Raw genomic sequence first — 21,919 nt, 5'->3', positions numbered from 1 at the left:
ATGACATCCATGTGAAGGACATGCTCTTCATGCGCACTCTGAACCTCCGATAAGGTTTGCACCATTAATATAAAAGAATCTGCTTTGTTTTATGGGACTTGAACTCCAAACATAGGTGTAGAAGTATTAATAAGTTAGAGTCCTTCAAGAACTATATTTTATATGGATATAACAACACCTATATTTAGACGTATTGACCGGTATCAAAGGCATGTGTGATATAATGTTTAGATTCAAAACGGATAATTAAATTTTAAAACTCAAACCATCCTTAGAAAACGAATACCATCATTAGAATTAAATATTTTTATAATTTGTAATAACCCAAAATGTTTTTATAGTTTTTATCGCCCAGCAAAGAATATACTCATGTTCCAAACCTTGCGATAATCATGATTGGATAAGAACTGTGTACACTGTTCAGTTGCTGTAACATGGATTTTTCCTATAAATACAAAATTTTAGAATCGTTACAATAGCGGATGAATTGTTAAAATCCAATAATCTGTGATAATATTTGATGTACCTTCAAAGAGCTCCAATTTAGCAAATCTGATTATGATGATTTTAACATCATTAACACAATTTGCACAGCGGTTTATAAATCTATTAATACAGAAGTTTGGCAATTGACATGATATACGTAACCCACTGCATCAAGGAATTCATCAAGTTAGTATGGTGCTATGTTTTACAGAAAAGTAAAGAGAAACAAATTGTTATATTATCAAAATCTGTAAATAAAATAAAGAATTACCTTTTGTCTTCTATCTGGAAATAAAAACGATGATTAAAGCCAAGCGAATCAAACGCTCTTAAATCGATAGTACGAACAAGCCTCCCAATCAGATCTATAAATTTGAATAGATACGACTTAATAAACAATTTTAAAAATAATCTATAACAAAGGTAAAACATATCACTTACCCACACAGTAATTAGGATCTAGGAGACCTTGGTTGACGTCACGAAACTTGACAGAAGTGAAACAATTACTTTATAAGAAGGACCTTATTAAAGTAACTGAACTAAGGGCATTCGAACGTATGAAAAAATTGTGCCTAGCTGGTCTAAAACATCCTCGTACAATATCGACATTAAACTCTGATAAGAGAATGCAATGTCCTTCTATGAGGATAGATGAGAATCATCGAGCCATGTCTACATGAATTAGGGCATGTATCTTTCGATGTTGTTTAAGATTTTAAAATCAGGTTGAATCCTTATAGCATAACAAATTTACGATAATTAATAATTGTTACCTTTGAATATGCAAAGATAAATTCCACCACCCTATCGCGTAACGCCTTGCATACGAACCTTCGAACAATTTTGACTTTAATTTTCTTTGTAATCATGTCGGGCTTTAGATCCTCAAGATCGTCACAAATTTCCACTGCGTCCGACTCTTTAGAAAAATTGTCATCATCTTCTCCCCCTTCCGACTCTGAATCAGTGGCAACTAAGCACACGAAATCATCGTAAACGACACGTAAAAACATATTATTTATGATATTTAAGATTAAAATTAGTACTATCATTGTATTAGCCAAACCGTCATTTATCAATAACAAACACTTCACCTCTTTTGCGCTTACTTTCTCTTATAGTTTTCAAAATCTGCATCCTGTTCAGCCTTGCCAAACCGCTTGGAGTTATTGGTGCCATCAAAATCTTGTAATAATACACAACACATAATTCAGTTTGTATAAACAAATATATATACATGTACATCCTTACTGGTGATTGATAACTTTTCAGTATTGTATATTACAGCAAGCAATATATCGAATCAAATTAAAAACACGGACCAGTTAACAACTTGTTGTCTCACGAAGATAATAAAACAATCAATATCCTTAGACCCAAACCACGTTCCGATTGAATATTCTTTGTTACAAGTCAGGAAACATATATATATATTAGTCCGATATATTAGAATATGACATAATAATCAATCAAGATTATACCCAAATATTTGCTAGGTTCTATCCTAACATTTTTTTATACATAAAATTACAACAAAAGGCAATATTACATTTACTCGTGCTAAATGAAAATAGAAGAAACCCAAACTATTTGACATTCTTTTGTACGTGGTGATAACCAAAATATATCTTTACGATCAAAGAATATTTTTCATATACAAAATATATTCAAATATTGGATACTATTAATCAAATTTCTATATTTGTTTTGAATAAAAAGGTTATATTTATAATTTACCTTTATTTTTTTTAGTGTTTGTAGATTATTATTATTTTTAACTATATATGTTTATATAGTAGGTCATAAAAAACCACGTGTTTCTTTTCGCGATTTTCATAAAGTTAAATGAATATGTTCAAATCTGCACATTTTTTGGACCATCAAAATAATGGTCCAATTTCCACCATCCAAGCACGGCCACAATAACACCACCACCAAGGCTGTGATAATTCTGACTGAAATCAAGAGCTTGTTTTCCCGAAGCCAAGCATTCCAACACACAGTTGCTACATATAAAAAAAGAAAAATTGAGTTTGATTATATTTATAAAATAATCTCACATTTTGTTCTTGAGTTTGAAACAAATCCTTAAATCATTGACAACGTTTTGTGTACGCCTAGTATTCTCCACCTCTCCTACATCATGAATCGCCCCAACCAAGTCTAGAATACAGTTTTTTTTAAAACAAAACATCACTAAATATGATTGAAATTTATTCATATCGATTAGTTGATTTTCGAAGAACATAAGTTAACACAAAATAAAAAGGGTCTTACCGATTAGAACCGACGTATCGATCTCATCATCGATAATCGAAGAGAAATATGTCAAAGCGTAATGAGGATTCGCAACCACAGCAGTTGTCTTCCTAACAACGGTGTCTTTGAAGAAACAAATTTTAAACTTATGAGATGTTACCCTAACGGGATTCAAGTTCGGATAAACTCCAAAACGCATGATGGTTATCCAATCGCCAGCATCAATAAATTTATTATAGTAGTCGGCAAATTCTTTTTCGATCATAGCGTCAACCATCACACCCTAGGAAGTACACATGCAACAATTGTTCAATACAGTTCTGAAAATAAAAGATCTAGACAAAGAATACACGATAATTCAATTAGCTTACATGTTCGTCTGCCAAAACCAAGCCGACTATCTTAGACAAAGCATTGAGATGAACCACTAAGGACCTCACAACCCTGAGACGGACATACCATCCGGTTATGGAGGGATTTATCAACTCAAAATCGTGAAAGAACTTCATTGTTTTCCGGCGGTAAACTTGCGGAGAGAACTTTAGGGTAAACACTTTTTTTTGCCTTCTTTTAATTTCTTTGAAGACGATAATCAAGTCGGTTATATATATATATATATATAAAGTAATGATGATAAGGCAAGCGTATTAGTTACGTCGGTTCCCCAAAAAAATTCATGATGGTTCACGTCCAATCGTAATATACGGAAACTGACAATATCTATAGTGAGAGAATTTGAAATGATATCTATAATCAGTAATTAATATCCTAAAAATATTCTAAATAATATAATAATTATTGCGTTTAAATACTGTTTATTAAAGTGATAATGACTGTCCGCATATAATCATTAAAAAAATACAAAAGCAGACATGCATATCAGAATACTGTCATTTGTGTATTACAAATCTTCGGTTTTACAAATCTATATAATTTATTTCTTAATAATTGAGAATAACGTTAATTAAAATAAGTAAACTTTTCCGAGTAATTTGTTTATTCTGTTAAAACGTAATGTATTTTAGAATTTAAATCAGAACATTAATAGAGAGCAAAACAATAAATATTATAAAAGGCCAAATTGTCTGAAAAGACTAAGCAAGATATTTTTAAAAGAAAAACAATAATAAAAGGAGAACTGAACGCCAGGATTAAGTAAGCTTCTCGAGTTTGGGCTTCTTTCTTGTAAACACCTTTTTACCCGTGTCCGGTTTCGGTTTCAAGTCATCAAAGACCCTTTTATCTGTAGAAAGACTGACATCCACAGTGGACGACTCTATCATCTCAATGTTCGACTTGATGATATCACATACACTATTACTCACAACGATCATCTCCTACGAATCCAAAGAACATAAAATATTAACAAAAGAAAGAAGGCATAACATTAATAACAATTTAAAAGAATATGAAAATAAAAGAGAACCTTTGCGAATTTTTCAACCATATATGTTTTTCCCAAAATTTCTCGACAACATACGCAGCCTTCATGCTGTTCAAATTATCAGCACCAATGGATATCTTGAATAACATGGATTTTTCCCATTAAATCAGCAAGAACGTCGGATAAAATAGAAGGGTCCGACTGCTCGAACAAATAGAATAATTTGTATATCAGCAAGTTTTTTTTAGTCTTTATTGCCCAATTTATAAGTTTTCAGAAATTTAAAAACATGAAAACAATGAAAACTCCTCTACGTACCTCTGGAACTTCGGCAAACAGCATAGCAGTCGTTTTACCAATAAGACGTTGAGCCAACCCATCAAAGATGAGCAATTTAACCTCAGGCGAAGCTCCATAAGAAGCACGCAGAATGAGCTTATACCTATATAGATTGAGAGACAACGTTATTTACAAAAAATGAAGCTAAAACATTGCTGATGAACAAACCATCTAATTATGATATTTAAAGCGCATACGAACCTATAATTAACGTTAGTAACGTCACAATCGCATACACCACAACTGTAGATAGGACTAGCGTCGCCATGAGAACCCTGTGGATACGGCTGAACCTTCTTACCACATACTTTGTATGCAATATAGTACCATTTAGGCATAGCCTCGACGAAACAGATTCTGGCTATTGTGACACATGTGGACACCTAATCAAGGTAGAACATAAATACAGGCTTGATTACGTCAAGTATCATTCCAAATGAAACATAAACGTAAACATGTAATAAGACACTTACATCACATGCATACACAATATCATCAACAGATTTATTTTTGTTCAGTTGAAAGAACTTCTCGTATAGAGTAACCGCAGCCTGTTCGTTTTAACTTCACAGTCTACATGGATCAAATCCTCACGTCCAGGCGGTAACCTATAAAACAGAACAAATAACATAACTTGTGATGTATAACGTGTACTAACAACATGAAACTAACATATTAGAGAATAAGAAAGGAACATATACATCTGAATTTTTGGACTTAAGGAATAGAAGGATTGAAGAGGATATCCGTTGAACCGAATGAATTAGATATACTGATAGCACCTAGAAAAAAAGAGAAAGATGACAATATTTCCAAATAACTTGATATACTTTATAATTTTGATGATTCTACCTCTCCACTCTTTGATGCACGCAAATCTAACGACACACACAATAACTGCCATTGTTATTCTTAAAATATGAAGAGAAATTTGTTGCAAAATCACCCCATATAGTACACGCCAATCGCTATCCACTTTTTATTATAAAAAAACAAAATAACATAAGAAAGAAGAATTTTTATTAAAATCATAAAGGGAACGTGAATGCAAACCCAAAATGTTTTACCCCAAATCCTGTAATTCGAAACTCAATTTAACAGTATCTTTGCCTTTCGCTTTAACGCTATTGACTTCCCACACATCAACGATTTGTCCAAGTACATCTAGCAACACAAATAAAGAAAAACTTTAGAAAATAACTATAGTTTAGCGAAATTAGAAAAATAAATTTTATAATACAAACCAATCAATATCTGCCTGTCTAATGTCCGAGACAAAATTTCAGCAAAATTGAGAGGGAAAATTGTCACAGGGTTTCACCGTAGTAGTTCTATAGAAGACTATTTTGAAACCTAAACTACTCGTCTTATAGTCACCGTCATAATCAACAAAACTGAAAGTGTCGATAATTCTACTTTCACCATTAACAAGCTGGTGCTGAAACCTCTTAACCAATCCCTCTTCGATGGACGCATGGATTCTTGTTCCCTAATGATGCAAATATTGAATAAATTACAATAAAAAAACACCATGAACATTATAACGACAAATAATTTAAAAGAAAAAATACAACAATACCTCTCCATCCACCAGAACCATCTCTATAGATTTAAACAATCTCCAAAGCCTAACCACGCGTTTTTTAATCTTGTATTGTTCTAGAGCAGGATTAATCTCCCTCAGATAAACAAAAGAATTCAGAAGAGTAGACGCCATGATCAATATAACAATAAGTATGGAAGATTTTTAGAATGTATGAGTATTTCGATAATTGATTAAACAATCTCTATATATAGTATCGAGCTAACCAACTACATAATATTATACTAAGATTTGTATTTATTGAGAATGTATAATATCTATATCTTAATGTTAATATATTAAAAAAAAAATGATAAAAGGAAAACTATATGAACGATTAACATTTTTATGCACTAATATAATTCAGGAAAATATAAATAACTCTCGTAAAAAGGTAAAAATGAAAATTTCTGAATATTTGGAAATATATGGAAGATAATAACGTATAATATATGGAAGATAAGAACGTAATTAACTGTACCACATTCGTAAGAGAGATTTAATATTATCATATGGCAAATCGACATGGAATTTTAACTTATTACATTAGATTTTCTGCATTTTGATTGGGGAGATGAAGCTATCGAAAGGAATTTATAAAATTTCTAAATCTCGAAAGGTTTATTTTCTGTTAAACGTATTAATATTTATAAATGTATTTAAAAAGTTCATTAAAATATATATCTAACAGAATATTAAATCTGCATGGGGCAGTTCTATCGATTGTATTCAATAGGTCTAATTGTTCATAGTTTGTTAAAAAGTTTCACGATGAAAAGGATATAATTGTAAGCAGCATTGTTATCAATAAAAAGTAAGAGATCATGAATGCTAACGTAACACAGGATAGAGATTTCAAAGATGTAAACGCAAATATAATAAAACCAAGCATGCTGTTATAGTAAACCTAATTCCTAAGGGAAAACACGTGTTATCACCACGGAAACTCGTCTTCAGCCTTGGCAAAAAATGGACTCGACCCGACTAACTTCGGCACATGGAGAGTTCAATAAAACTGTTGTACAATCGTGCACCGTCGTGGCTCGCTAATCCTCTACAAAATAGGACATAATATTTTTGGGATACATACACAAATTTTTATAGTATATACAAAATAATAATTGGATATATATAAGAATACCTTGATCCACTTCCAACTTCGCAAATCTCATTACACATATTATGATCTTGTCAACACAGTGCCGCCAATTGTCAAAGAAGTCGTTTGCATATGCTTTGGGAAGACGGCATGTCAATTTATCACCCCTGAAGGAAATATTACATCTTAAACAGCCTGTTTCTATAACGAAGCAACTAAAAAAAAATGAACAACGTACTGAACGTTTTCATATAAAAAAAAATCTCATTCCACTCATTGTCAGGAGGTCCCTCATCATTCTGATTTCTTACGGCCACGACTCTCCCAATCAGATCTGTATATAGATTTTTTCAGTTAGATACAAAAATTTTAAAATTTCCTTCGATGATATTTGTAAATGAGTTCGGTACGGTATGTCTTTGTACCGACGCATATATTTGTGTCTAGAGAACCGCTTTTAATATCTTCAAAAGAGGCAAAAGTGAAGAAATTGTCGCTACTCATAGATGGGATGTATCATAAAACGATGACCAGTAGGCCTAAAAGTTCCAACCACGCGGCTGAGAGAGAAACTCGACAAACTTATCCATGCTCCTTCCATAAGTCTCATCGAGAAGATGTCTCCAAATTCAATACTCATAACGGCAAGTATTTTTTGACCCTACATATATATCATTATTAAAGAAAATTTTCTAAAAGCATGAGATATATAAGATTTACATTACCTTGTCATCAACTAATATCAAATTCAGCGTCTTCTGTCCAGAGATAGAAGAGGTGAACTTTCTTAAAATTTTTACTTTAATTTCCACTCATGAACATAAGGATTTAGAGAAGAAACATCACTCCCTCTTACCAATTTTCTTTATAAGAGCATGGTAAATTAGATGAGCCATCGCAGGAGAGAAGTCAAAGATGACGTTTTAAAAATAAAACCTTGAGAAATAAGCGAACGTCTTTCTCTCTCTCTATATATATATATATAGTTTATTTGAAGAGTTATCGAAAATGTAAAATTAACTTTATTATAGATTTTCGGTATTAGTGATAAAGGTAAATATCTATAATCATTATCAATAAGTTTAATATTTAACATTTTGGTCTTAAATATATAGAATATGAATACTTTCAACTAGACAGACATAATAGACATAATAATAAGAAATAAATAATGAACATTATGTTTTATATGTCGATCGTAGATTAAACCGAGTACAACATCGTGGCGATTACGATAATAATAAGATTAAACCGATTACAACATGGTGGCATTTACGATAAAAACCGTTCCAAGTTAATATGCAAGGATCTTCAGGATAATAGCGTTTTCGATAACTTGGTATAGAGTCATATTATTTTAGTGCATATTCACGGCCAATCCAAATTTTTGTAGAAGTCAAATTATCGTGTAAGCACATGAGATAACATTATTTTGCTTGAACACAAACATCATACTCGTATGAGATAGAAGTCATTGTTTATGATATAGCAAATTTATTAAATATCGAACGATTGACAACATCGTATAGGTCTGAGGTATAACTAGCTTGACAGGATTCTTGTGAATCAATAGGCACAAGTGCGGGAACTTGCTCTGAAACAAGGTCCCCAATCAGTCAACTTCATCCTTAGAACCTTACCACCAACTCTTTTCACAGCTTTTTTACCTTTCTCTTTCCACTCCGAAGTGAGAATGCTCCTAGCTTTGGAGAATGGTTTCGAGGTTCCCTTACACTGCACCTTATACTCGATGGTGTCTTCTACACGCTGCAGTGGTATCAAGATTACATGAGCATCTTTTGTGTCTCCATCCAGGACTTCCTCGACATCACTCAACTCATTGCAATCCTTTGCACATTAAGCACCAGGCTCATCATTTGTGTTTACAGAAAATGCATGATCTTCAATGGTGGGATTTTTCCATATCCCTTTTATGTCAAACTCCAAAGCATAGTCCCCAATCTGTAGGTTGATTGTGCTTCTTCTTACATCAATTATAGCTCCAACAGTGTTTAGGAATGGCCTACCAAAAATAAGAGGATCATGTGGTTCCTTATCAAGTTCAAGGACAACAAAATTAGTGGAAATATAGAAATTTCCAACTTAGCATGCACATTCTCCGCCAAACCCATTGGAAATCGCACAGAGCGATCTGCTAGAATCAAAGAGATCCTTGACGGCTTGAAATTGGTGATGCCTACGCAATTTGACACAGAAAGAGGCATCAAATTAACTCAGCTCCCAAATCACAAAGACATCTCTCAAACACAGACTTTCCAATCCGGCAAGGTAAAACAAAACTCTCTCGATCACCGAGTTTCTCGGGAATAGTAGCTGGAGGGATGGCACTACAAGTGCTGACCATCTCTTTCCCTGCTAACATTTCTACTACATTAGTGAGCTGAGCTTTCTTCTGTTGTCTCTGAGACTCCACTAGTTGAGCGTACTCTTCTCCTTTGGAAATCAGTTTAACCCCTTCCTCAATGCTCGTCTTGTTGGACAAAATATCTTTCAAGTAACTTCTGTAGCTTGGAACATGAAGAACCAATTGTAAGAAAGGGAGTCTAACATAAAATTGTTTCATGATCTCATCAAAACGTGCATACTCATTCTGCCTCTGAATCTGTCTCTCGCAGCCTGGAAATGGCAACTTACGAACATAAGGTGGCGGCTCCACAGATAAAGGTTCATCATCCTCTACAATCTTGTCCTCCACAAGTGTCTCAACAACAACAACATTAGTTTCCACCTGTTTGGCGACAAGAATCTCTCTAAGCTCTTCCTGGATCATAATAGCATAACATTGTTCTTTTCCAGAATGAGCACCAGCTGGTCTCATAGAGGCGGAAACAATCTGTGAGACTTGATTCTCAAGAGTCTTGACATGTGAGGATAGCGTTGCGAACTTTCCATTGAGATCATTGTACATGCTATCCACCTTTACATTGATGTCAGCAACATTCTTTTTCTGATCATTAAGAACCTTCTGCATCATCAATTTCTCTCATTATCTCCAGATGAAGACGCATGACCAGTACCTGCTGGAGGTTGGAATTGTCCCTGATAGTTCCCTTTATTCTGAAAACCGTAGGGCTGAAATTTGTAACCTTGTGAGCCAGCCTGAGTTGCATACACCTGATCCTGAGGATTTTCAACATTAGTACTCCTGTAAGAAAGGTTGGGATGGTTCCTGGAGTTCAGGTTGAACCCTCTGTTCTGATAGTTCCCATACCCATTCACAAAGTTCATCTCTGCCTGTAGATCTTCAAAACCATCTCCGCTGAACTCTTGATGCACCATACCTTTGCTGGAATCCTCACAAAAATTGACAGATTTTTTATCTCTCCTCAGAAGTTGCTCAACCTTAGCTGACAGTTCAGCAAGCTGTTTGGATTCTCCTCCTCCACCTCTATTCGACCTGTCATAGTCAACATTGTGGTTGCTGTTGCTAGCTGCAAGGTTCTCAATTAGCTCTGTAGCCTCAGTTTCAGTCTTGGTCATGAATTCCTCATTGCTAGCAGTGTCTAATGCCATCTTGTAGGCCTTGTCAACTCCCCGATAGAAAGTGCTGATCAATGTAGCCCGTGGAAATCCATGATGAGGACACTCCCTGTAGTAGTCCTTAAACCTCTCCCAAGCTTCATGGAATGACTATGTGCCTCTCTGTTGGAAGCTACTGATCTTATTCCTCAGAATAGCTGTCCGACACTGTGTAAAATACTGTCCCAAAAATGCAACTTTGTAGTCTTCTTAATTTCTCAGATTGGCAGGATCCAGCGACTTAAACCAGCGGTGAGCTTTGTCTGCCAAAGAGAATATAAACAATCTGCATTTGATAAGATCATTTGGCACTCCATTCATTCTCGTTGTCCCACAAATATCTTTAAGATTATCCAAGTGATAGACAGGATTCTCAGAGGAATGACCGTAAAACTGATTCTGCTTCACAAGAGCCAACAACACAATCTTGATCTCAAAATCATTCATGTTGATAGGGACCTGTTGGTTCCTGTCTCTGAAAAATTCAATATTGGGAGCATCATGATCTCTTAGAGTTTGTTGAGCATGCGCATGCCTAGTATTCAACGCGGCTAAACGAGCAGCATTAGCAGCAGCTAAACAGGCAGCGTTGGCAGCTGGTGCATGGGCAGCGTTTCCACCATCAGCAGGAAGATTTGCTTCAGGAGGTGGTGGATCCTGAAACACTCCATGATGTTCTTCTTCAAATGGGTGTCCATCATCATTCACAAAATTTCTAGCAGCGTCACGGGCAGCCATCTCAGCTTCTCTCTGAAACGCTAACTGCTTCTTTTTCTTGTTCTCTCTTTCAAACCTTCCGATATCTTTGTGGTAGTGTACTAGATGTGATGAGCCTTTGCTACGGGTCATACACCTGAAAACACCAAAGAAAATACGGAAATGAATATCAGTAACAGTAAATAAAAATGTTTTAGACTAGAAACTAATCCTAAATCCTTAGGTAACACAATTGGTCCCCGGCAACGGCGCCAACTTGATTGCTGGAGTAATTACCCAAAATATCTAACCGTTAAGTAGAATATTCGAGGTCGATCCTCAAAGACCAAAGATACTCTAAGGATTTCCGAGACTTGTTCTTAGCTAAAGCGAAACTACAAGAAAACAGGTCATTTGCGAGGGACAAAACCGTAGCTAATCCCTCGCAAATCGCTATTAGCGAGGAAATTGCGACGAACAACACTTCCTCGCAAAACGCGCATCGCAAATCAGAAACAGCCGCAATTCCCTCGCAAAATTTGCGACGGAATAATTGTCTTGCTAAACTCTCGCAATTTGCAAGGGATATTAAATGTCGCAAATTCACTGCAAATGAGCTGTCTCGCTAATTCCTCGCAAAATTTGCGAGGGATTTGCAATGAATATTTCTGTAGCAAACCTGCGAGGGAGTTGCAAGTTCCAGCGTTCGTAGTAGCAAATCCCTCGCAATGTTTGCGATGGACTTGCTAGGTTTTTGCAACGTTCTTAATTATTAGATTAACGTGAGTACTGTTCTGTTTAGCTTAATCAAATCTTAATTTTTGGTTAATCTTAGGTTAATCTAATCTTAATGTTTGGTATTAGCACTGAATTAGAAACTTAATTGATAGCCTAAACACATATTATTAATACTGAAACTTTGGTGTTCAAATAAAATAAGAAAGCTTACAAAATAAATATAACAAGTTTTAGGTTTAGATGAGAGAAATAAAATAGAGTGTTGCAAATTTTTTAGAAAGCAAGAGATGGAGAGGATCCAGTGTTATTTGCCTCAGTCTCAACTGCCTCCTCAGCTCTAATTGGTTCAGCTTCAACAACAACAGTTCCTGTGGCATTTCACTACAAGAAAACAACCGTTTTGCAATGGAAGAATATGTAGGTAATCCCTCGCAAAACGTCATTCGCAAGGGAATTGCAAAGACAGACTATTCGTCGCAATACGCTTCTCGCAAATCGGGATACGTTGCTAATCCGTCGCAACGCTTGCGACGAAAACTTTTCATTGCAAATTGTGCAAGGAAGAATCTTCGTCGCAAACGCCTCGTATTTTGCGACGAACATATTACTTGCAATAGCATTGCTAATTATTGTGTCGTACATCCGTCGCAAATATTGCGAGGCATTTGCGACATTGCTTTTGTTGCGACGGACATATTACTTGCAATGTCATTGCTAATTATAGTGTCGTACGTCCGTCGCAAATATTGCGAGGCATTTGCTAGGTTTTTGTTTTCTATTGTAATCTCGTAGCATGTGTTTGCAACGAATATGCAAGACCAAGCTGAACTGTTACAGTCTGTTTCTCTTATTTGGTAATTTGATTTTGTTGAGAAAACAATTCAAAAGCTGAGAAGAAATTGAACTGGAATTGAAATTGAAATTGAAAATTCAAATGTTGGATACAAAAACTGAAATTCAAAAGTCTTAGAAAGTTGGTTACAAGGAAACAAGTTAAGAAAGAGTGACATTGTTTAAAAGGACTTAGATAAAGAGGCGGTTGAGGTTGCGGTACCATTACCGGGGTTGTCTCCCATGTTTTCTCCCGTCAAAGGTGTCACCGGTGTAGTCTGAGGAGTGCTAACTCGGTTAGCTTCTGTGTTGGTGGCCCTTGACTCGTTTTCAGACTCAAACATTGCAGCAAACACAAGATCTTTCTTGGCAAGGTACTCAAAGACTTGGTGCATCTTCTCGGCACTCTTTTGTAGTTGTGTCGCCTGAGCTTGAAGAGCTGCTTCAGCGTGTGCAAGCTTCTCCGCAAGTAGAACATGATCTTCAGCTGGAGGTGGAGGACCGCTATGGGCAGAGGCTGCTTCTTGCTGCAAAGAACCAACACCATAAATTCTATTTTTCTTTCTCGGAGCAACCTGCCAACAAAACAATCCATGTGTAAGCTTTGATTCAAAACTAACAATCTTTAAATCGATGGAGCATTACAACAAGTAAACTGCTAAGCATACATCCTAACTATTTGCATCATCATCATCAAAATCAGCCAATTAAATATGAAGGGCAATAAAAATCTGTGAACTAACTAGCAATAATAATCTATATATGCAAGTCAGGTCAACACAGCTACTTACACTAGTTTTCAGACACAACAAAGACTCAAAGAACAACTGTTTTTCAGACACAACTAGCAATAACAATCTCTATATGCGAGACAGAAGAACACAACTACTTACAACTATTTTCAGACACAACAAGACTCAAAGCTCAAGCTGTTTTTCCAGAAACAAAACAAGACTCAAAGAACAGCAACAATAGTTATTCCAGCCAGACAACAAAGACTCAAAGAACAGCCATAATCTTAACTTTAAATTTTACCTCTGTGTAGATCTTGTTCTTTGTATGAATCGACAGCCCACCAGACCCACTACTTTCATTCTCCCCAGCACAAAGCTCAGATTCCAGCTCTTGTATCCTTGATGAGACTTCCTTGTATATGGACTCCGACTTTCCATCAGTAAAAGAACCATCAGGCTTTCTATGAGTCTCCTCTACGACTTGAAGGAAATCAGGAGTTAGTTCACCGGTTTTTTCAGACTGCAAAAGAGAGTTCAGAGTTAATCAGTCAACATTAGTGGACATAAGTTCATTGTCTGAAAAAGTAACTGAAACAACTTACATGTTTCCGGGCACGAGCTTTAAAAGATGTTTGCCCTGAGCGGTGTTTAGATATGCCGGTACCATCAGGATCATGATACCTCGCTTTACGACTGTTGATACTCTTTGCTTCTGATTTGGGATCGAGCCAAAACTTAACAAGTGCAGCCCATACCTCAGGATCTATCCACTTCGGCTTTGCATCATCACCTATTTCCCTCCACTTTCCCTTCCAGCGACACACTTGATCACACATCCTAGACTTCAGCTTGCTATCAAACTCACTTCTAACTCTTGCATTTATAGATCTGCCCCAGTTGTATGTTTGCTTAAAAAAAAAGAAAATTACTTAGACTGTGTCAAAGCAAGACAAAGAGAAAAGACACAAATGACTAGTGACTTACCGCAAAGGTTTCAAACCATCTGTCTATCACTTTACTAGGGGTCTGTGTCCAATTGGCATGAGGCTCTTTGAAATCTTTTTCAAAAATGCTGCGAACTGTGGCAGCCACTTCCCCATCTTCGCCAAACCTAGAAAGAAATCAACAATACAATTAGCATATAAAAGTTCTTGAGGTTCACAGCTTTAATTGAAGGTTAGAGAAACTTGAGCATTCTAAGTGTTTTAGTATTCTAAGTAAATCTGCAGTTTAGAAAAACCTCTTTATCAACTTATACAAAAACGACTACCTTTCTCAAAACAATAAGATGAGTATTTATAGCTTTACATCTACAATAATATTTTACAGCCCTAGTTGTAACATTGAGTTTAACAAGCATTCAACAAACAAGCATAACAATCATTTACTGACAGAGACAGACAAAACTAACATCTGACCAAGCATTCAACAAACTTAACTAGCTCAACAAACAAGTTTAAACTTAACTAGTTTAACAAGCATTTACTAAAAATAGAAGTTAATATCTTACCAAAGAGTGCCTGGAGGACGCTTTGGATGCAGTTTTTTTAAATGCTCACGAACAGGACTAACGAGTAACTCATCCAAGGTTAGATTGTTGAGCCGTGAAGATGGTGGCTGAGACGTTTGATTGGCCGGTGAAGAATGTGAACCACTGGCTGGTGTAGAAGGAGATCCTGTGGCTGGTGACGACGGAGAACCACTGAAAAGAGCAGGTGAACCGGTGGATTGAGCAGGCGAACCGGTGGATTGAGCAGGCGAACCGGTGGACATAGCAGGCGAACCGGAGTGTCGACGGGAATGGCGAGGGTGGGCTTGGCGATTATCTTGGACCGCCGATGTGTTACCTGGAGAAGTAGCATCACCACCCACAGGATTTGAACCACTTGTCTGAGAGAGCCATCGGGTATAATCGTTTCCCCCAAACATCTTCAACGAAAACATAAATCGGATTAGACAAAGAAAACAACAAATCGAAATACACATTCAGACAAGAACCTATAAACCAAAGAAGAAGGATTTGAACCAAAGAAGCTATTACCTTTCAAATCTTTCGATTGGGTTGAGAAAAATGTCGATTGAGTGGAGAAACCTCAGATCTATGTTGAAAGCGTTTGGATTCGCAAGAGAATAGAAGGGATTCGTCGGAGAAGAGAAGGAGAGATTAGGGTTTCGTTAGGAAACGGCTGCGATTGGGGTTTGAGCAAGGAGGAGAGAACCAGGGTTTCGATGATAAAGGAGGGGAGAAGAGATTGGATCCACCGGAGAAGCGTTTGGATTCGCCGGAGAAGGGAAGGGAAGGCGCAGAGAAGAGAAGGAGAGATTAGGGCTGCGATTTGGGTTTGAGCAAGGAGGAGAGAACCAGGGTTTCGATGATAAAGGAGGGGAGAAGAGATTGGATCCACCGGAGAAGCGTTTGGATTCGCCGGAGAAGAGAAGGGAAGACGCGGGGGAGAGAAGGAGAGATTAGGGTTTCTGGAGGAAACGGCTGCGAATAGGGTTTGAGCAGAGCTCAAATTAGGTCTGTTGTATATATATATATTTATTTCCTCGCAATTCCATCGTTGACTTTGCGACGGAAATGCTATGGTTTACTTAACCTATTTATTAATTCTGCTATTCCGTCGCAAAACCCTTGCAAATAATTTTTCTTGTGTTTTAATTTTTTTTTGTGAAGAAGCAAATAAATTTACTTAAATTATACAATATTGAATTAGTAATACAATTCAATCGGATTCATAATCTTCTTCATGAGAATTTTCATCCTCATTAGAATCTCCGTCATTAGAATCTTCTCCGTCATCAGATTCTTCGAATTCGTTTATCTCAACCTCTTCGTCAGAGACATCTTGGACCTGTTCAAGTTGTCTATTTTGTGGATCTATATGGGAAACATCTTCGGTTGAAATGTTTGGAATGAAAACTTCCCCGACTCTTTCTTGTTGCATCACGAGATCATCAACTACCCAGATTATACGACCTCTCGGATTAAATTTGACAACTGATAACCATATTTCACGTCTTACACGTAAATGAGGATATGGAAGAAAACTCACTTGCTCTGCTTGTGATGCTAAGACATAAGGTTCAAATTTCCCATATCTTCTGTTCGCATTAACATCGACAACTCCCAAGTTATTTACTCGGACACCCCGCCATATTATTGGATCGTACCAATCACACTTGAAAAGTATGCACTTTAAATTCAGGAGTCCTGGATATTCAACTTCTATAATTTGTTGTAAAACGCCATAGAAATCGCTATCACCCGATGGAACATAGATTCCGTAATTTGTTGTAGCTCTTCGACTTCCATGAGAATACGTATGAAATGTATATCCAGGAGTGAAATACATCGGAGCAGTGGTTATCTTTCCTCTTGGTTCTTGAACAAGCTCATGTAACCAAAGAGGTAAGGGTTCATTTCCACATCCATTTTCAACCTATACGCACATATCATAATGTTTAAGGCGATATGTGTATAAATATTATCGTAACTGAGTATATGAAATACTTACATAATATTTTAACCATCCAGCAAAATCCCGGTCTTTATAAGTTTCATAATCTTTTTCTTCTAAATCAGGATATGCTTCACGAATCTGGGTATCGAATATCCTATAAAAAAAAGTTTATTAGCTAGTTTCCATAATTAATAAATAGAAAAAACAACTTAATTAGAATTTAAAATTTAAGAAAGCATATATACCTTTCGAGCGGTTGAATGTAATCTAAATTCCGCAAGATATAATTGTGAGCGGCTCGTAAATAGGTATGGTCTTCCCACCAAACTTCCTTCAACTTTCCCGCAAGTCTTCCTATCTGGGAAAAAATATCTGGGACATCCGGAACATTATATGAAGGTGCAACGCCTCCATCATCATATCGTCTTGGACGGGTTTTCTTTGTTCTCACGGTAGGACTAAAGTAATACGATGTAAAGTGGGTTGTTTCTTCTGTTAAACTTCCGGCAACTATTGATCCCTCGACTCTAGCAAGATTCTTGGCCTTTCCTTTTAGAGTTTTCATGAACCGCTCAAAAGGATACATCCATCGAAATTGCACTGGTCCTCCTAGAGCTGCTTCATGTGGTAGATGAATCGATAAATGTTCCATCACGTCAAAAAAAGTAGGCGGAAAGACTTTCTCCAAATTACAAAGTAACATCGGGATATTCTCGTCTAACTGTTGTATGCCGTCGGTTGTTAATGTTCTTGTGCAGAGGTCCCTAAAAAATGCCCCTATGCCTACAAATAGAATTTATAATTGTTAACCTAATTATTGGTTAATATACGTATAATAAAAGAACTGAGTAATTAAATTATCAGACCTTCAATGGCGTCATGAACATTTGCCGGCAACAGCTCAAGAAATACAAATGGAAGTAACCGTTGTATGAAGACATGACAATCGTGGCTCTTCATACCCGAGAACTTTTGGCCTTGCTCTACACATCTAGAAAATTTTGACAAATATCCATCTGGGAACTTCACTTCAGCTTTAACCCATTCGAACAACGCTTTTTTTCCCTCTGTAGTCAATCGAAACTTCGGAACCGGTAATTTTCCATCTCGTGTTATATGCAAGTCAGGTCTGTTGCATATCTCCGCCAAATCCAACCTTGATTTCATACTATCTTTAGTTTTTCCCTACACATTCAGAAGCGTATGCATAAAATTATCGAAGAAATTTTTCTCGATGTGCATCACATCAAGGTTATGGCGCAAGAGGAGATCTTTCCAATATGGGAGTTGCCAGAAGATACTCTGTTTGTGCCAATTGTGGGCACTTCCATATCCGTCTGGCATATTCGCCGGAGTGTGCCAGTTACCCCCACGTTTACATGTTTCCTGAGAACCATAATAATCAATATTTTCAAACAAATCATTTCCAGAAAGATAAACTGGTGGGGGAAGACGCACAACTTTATTCTTCCTAAATAATTTTTTGTTCTTCCGATACGGATGATGCATGAAAAGAAACCGACGATGACAATCAAACCAACATGATTTCCGCCCATGCTTTAGCTGAAACGCGTCAGTCCGATCCATACAATATGGACACGATAATCTTCCATGTGTTGTCCACCCAGATAACATTCCATATGCAGGAAAGTCACTAATCGTCCACATTAGCATTGCTCGCATATTGAAATTCTGCTTGCTCGAGTAATCAAACGTCTGGACACCTTCGTACCACAAATTCTTCAGCTCATGAATCAACGGTTGCAAGAAAACATCGAGTGCTCGCTTCGGATGCTTCGGGCCTGGCACTAGAATACTTAAGAACAGAAATTCGCTTTGCATACACATATTTGGAGGAAGATTGTATGGTTCCATAAAGAATATTGCCTCCCAGACATACCAAATGGACTAAATCCATCTGTACATAAGCCAAGATACACATTTCTACACTCGCTAGCAAAGTCAGGATATACCGTTTGAAAGTGTTTCCACGCCTTTGCATCAGATGGGTGAGTAACTTCACCATTTACTGTTGAATGTTCAGCATGCCATCTCATTTTTGCTGCAGTTCTTTCTGATTGGTATAAGCGTTTCAGTCTATCTGTTATTGGCAAGTACCACATACGTTTATATGGTACTCGCGTCCTTCGACCAGTAGGCTGATATCTCGGCTTCCCGCAAAACCGACATTCCTGCAGATTTTCATCATCTTTCCAGAAAATCATGCAATAGTCAATGCATACATCAATCATTTCTGATGGTAACCCGAGACTTGAAACCAACTTCTGTATTTCATAGTAACTCTCAGCCGATATATTATCTGCTATTAAATATTCTTTAATAAGTTCAGCCCAAGAATCCATGCAATTTTCACTTAAGTTATTATCAGCTTTAATTGTCATCATCCTAGATGCCAAAGATAACTTAGATTGCCCTTCTCTACATTCCTCGTAGATAGGTTTATTAGCAGCATCTAACATATCATAAAAGCGTTGTGCATCTACGTTGGGTTCTTCGATAATATTTTCATGAAATGCAGCAGTAGTTTCATGAAATGCATCTGTAACCATATCATGAAATCTATTTTCATGGTTATACCCTTGATCAGATTCTTGATGATGACCATAATTTTCATAATAATTTGTAGGTTCAACAACACCATAATTCATATTACTACTGCCCGCACTATCTCTACAACCTTCCCCATGACGCAACCATAAATAATAGTTCGACATAAATCCTCTATTATATAGATGCTTCTTCACTAGATTAAATTCCAAATATTTATCGTTGAGACACTTACGACATGGGCAGAATATTGAACCATTTGCACGAGCAAATGATTCATTTGTTGCTTGGTACATGAACCCGCGCAATCCATATATCCTCCCTTTCTTCTTTGGAGCCACCTAAGAGAAACTCAAAACCAAAACAAAAACCAAGTCACTATTTCATAATGCAACCTAAACTGAGACAAACAAATCAAGACAATAATGAATCCAATTACATATGAAACCATCGACACTAAGCTTAGTAACAATGCCAAGACGAATACAACCACAACAAACAAAAACCAATTCATGACAAAACACAAACAAAGGCAGAAAAAAACTGACAAACACAAAGCCAAGTCACTATAGTAAGTGTGTTGACAAAACACACAAACAAGGCAGAAAATTACTAACATCATCAAAGCCAAGTCACATAGCCAAGTCAACGGATCAACATTTATTCAAACAAATCAGGACAAAACACAGCTGAGACTATATAGAAGAGAGAGAGAGAGAGAGAAAGAAATTTACCGAAGCATATATCTTGTTCTTGGCCTGAACAGATAAACCGCCTGAAGTTGTGCTCTCCGTTGTGTTGTCGGAACACAGCTAAGACGACTCCTCTTGAATCCTAGATGACACTTCATTGTAGATCTCCTCTGATTTTCCATCAATGAAACTACCATCAGGTTTTCTATGTGTCTCATCTAAGAGCACAAGAAAATCTGGAGTAGTTTCTCCTGTGAGTTCACACTACAACAGAAACAAATCTTGGTTAGTTCTTTGAGTAAGTAACAAAATTGACTAAGTAAGAGAGTAAAATAACTTACACGTTTTCTGGCACGGGCTTTGTAAGAGGTCTGGCCAGACCTGTGTTTATGAATCCCGAGGCCATCCGGATCATGTAATCTTGCATTCCTACTATTGATACTCTTCAGTTCTGACTTAGGATCTCGCCAAAAACTAACAAGACCGGCCCACACTGCAGGATCAAACCAGCGAGGCATTGCTGCATCTCCCTTCTCTCTCAACTTTCCCTTCCACCGACAAACTTGATCAGTCATCCTCTCCTTCAGCTTTGCTTCAAACTCAGTCTTAACTCTCTTGTTTATTGCTTTATCCCAATTATACATATGCTACAAAACAGACACAAGTGACAGCAAAAATTAGACTTAATATTACAGCAACTAAAAAGCTTTACACAACAAAACATAATTTAGTGGACTTACAGCAAAGGTTTCAAACCAGCGATCAACCACATGTTGGGGTGTCATTGACTAGTTAGCATGAGGCTCCTTGAAATCTCTTTCAAAGATGCTCCAGACAGTAGCTGCAACTGAAGGGTCATCCTCAAACCTACAAACACAAGGTTCCATTAGGCAATAAACTGATAACTGAGACTAGCACTATGAACGCTTAAGGAATATGTTTACAAAAGTGGCTTACCAGAAAGTTCCGGGAGGACGGTTAGGGTCTAATCTCGGTAACCCAGCACGACCATGACTATCAAGCAACTCATCCAGAGTCATGTCGTTGAGCCGAGAAGCTAGAGGATTAGCATGATTGACAGAACCGTTGGGTGACTGATTTCCCTGCTGAGGAGAGGCACCGCTTGCTTGGTTGATAGGCGTCTGAGGTCTGGAGTTTTGGCCAGTTCCATGAACCGCAGAAGTGTTCCCTTCACTGCTATGAGGGTTTCCACGCTGCTGTTAAACCTCGAGTAGTCATTTCAAGTGAACGACATCTTGCAATGAAGAAATCATTGTGTTAGTCAAATGGATAAGCAAACCCGAAACCCTAAATAGATCTAGAAGGAAAAATAAATCGAAACCCTAAATAGATCTATGAATGAAACCCTAATTACCACAAAAGAAACCGAATGAAGATCTGAGAGGTAAGAGACATTACCTTGTTTGGTTAGAAACCGACGGTGGGAAGAAGACACGGCGGAGATCGGCAACTCGCCGGAGAAGAGAAAAGACTCGATTAGGGT

The 21,919-nt window shown here is 36.9% G+C and overlaps 1 protein-coding gene and 4 pseudogenes across 5 annotated transcripts; all 5 read right to left on the bottom strand.

The window, feature by feature from the left end:
- Positions 1 to 2,344: 2,344 nt before the first annotated feature.
- AT3G32270 lies at positions 2,345 to 3,257 on the bottom strand (annotated as a pseudogene; the record flags this gene model as incomplete). Its single annotated transcript has 4 exons — positions 2,345 to 2,495; positions 2,550 to 2,625; positions 2,767 to 3,031; positions 3,120 to 3,257.
- Positions 3,258 to 3,899: 642 nt separating this feature from the next.
- On the bottom strand, positions 3,900 to 6,188 carry AT3G32260 (Nucleic acid-binding proteins superfamily; the record flags this gene model as incomplete). Its single annotated transcript, NM_114048.1, has 8 exons — positions 3,900 to 4,085; positions 4,280 to 4,333; positions 4,451 to 4,574; positions 4,673 to 4,828; positions 5,017 to 5,079; positions 5,539 to 5,635; positions 5,849 to 5,960; positions 6,051 to 6,188. 8 exons carry the CDS (start codon positions 6,186 to 6,188, stop codon positions 3,900 to 3,902), a joined length of 930 nt encoding a protein of 309 aa, NP_189768.1.
- A 2,530-nt stretch (positions 6,189 to 8,718) lies between these two features.
- On the bottom strand, positions 8,719 to 11,430 carry AT3G32250 (annotated as a pseudogene; the record flags this gene model as incomplete). Its single annotated transcript has 1 exon — positions 8,719 to 11,430.
- Positions 11,431 to 13,139: 1,709 nt separating this feature from the next.
- AT3G32240 lies at positions 13,140 to 15,620 on the bottom strand (annotated as a pseudogene; the record flags this gene model as incomplete). Its single annotated transcript has 1 exon — positions 13,140 to 15,620.
- Positions 15,621 to 16,417: 797 nt separating this feature from the next.
- AT3G32230 lies at positions 16,418 to 21,455 on the bottom strand (annotated as a pseudogene; the record flags this gene model as incomplete). The annotated part of the gene is made up of 1 exon: positions 16,418 to 21,455.
- Positions 21,456 to 21,919: the final 464 nt, after the last annotated feature.

This window comes from Arabidopsis thaliana, chromosome 3 (assembly GCF_000001735.4).
Source record: "Arabidopsis thaliana chromosome 3, partial sequence".
NCBI classification, from domain to species: Eukaryota; Viridiplantae; Streptophyta; class Magnoliopsida; order Brassicales; family Brassicaceae; genus Arabidopsis; species Arabidopsis thaliana.
The sequence above is the reverse complement of the archived record's forward strand: the minus strand, read 5'-3'. Positions and strand labels throughout refer to the sequence as shown.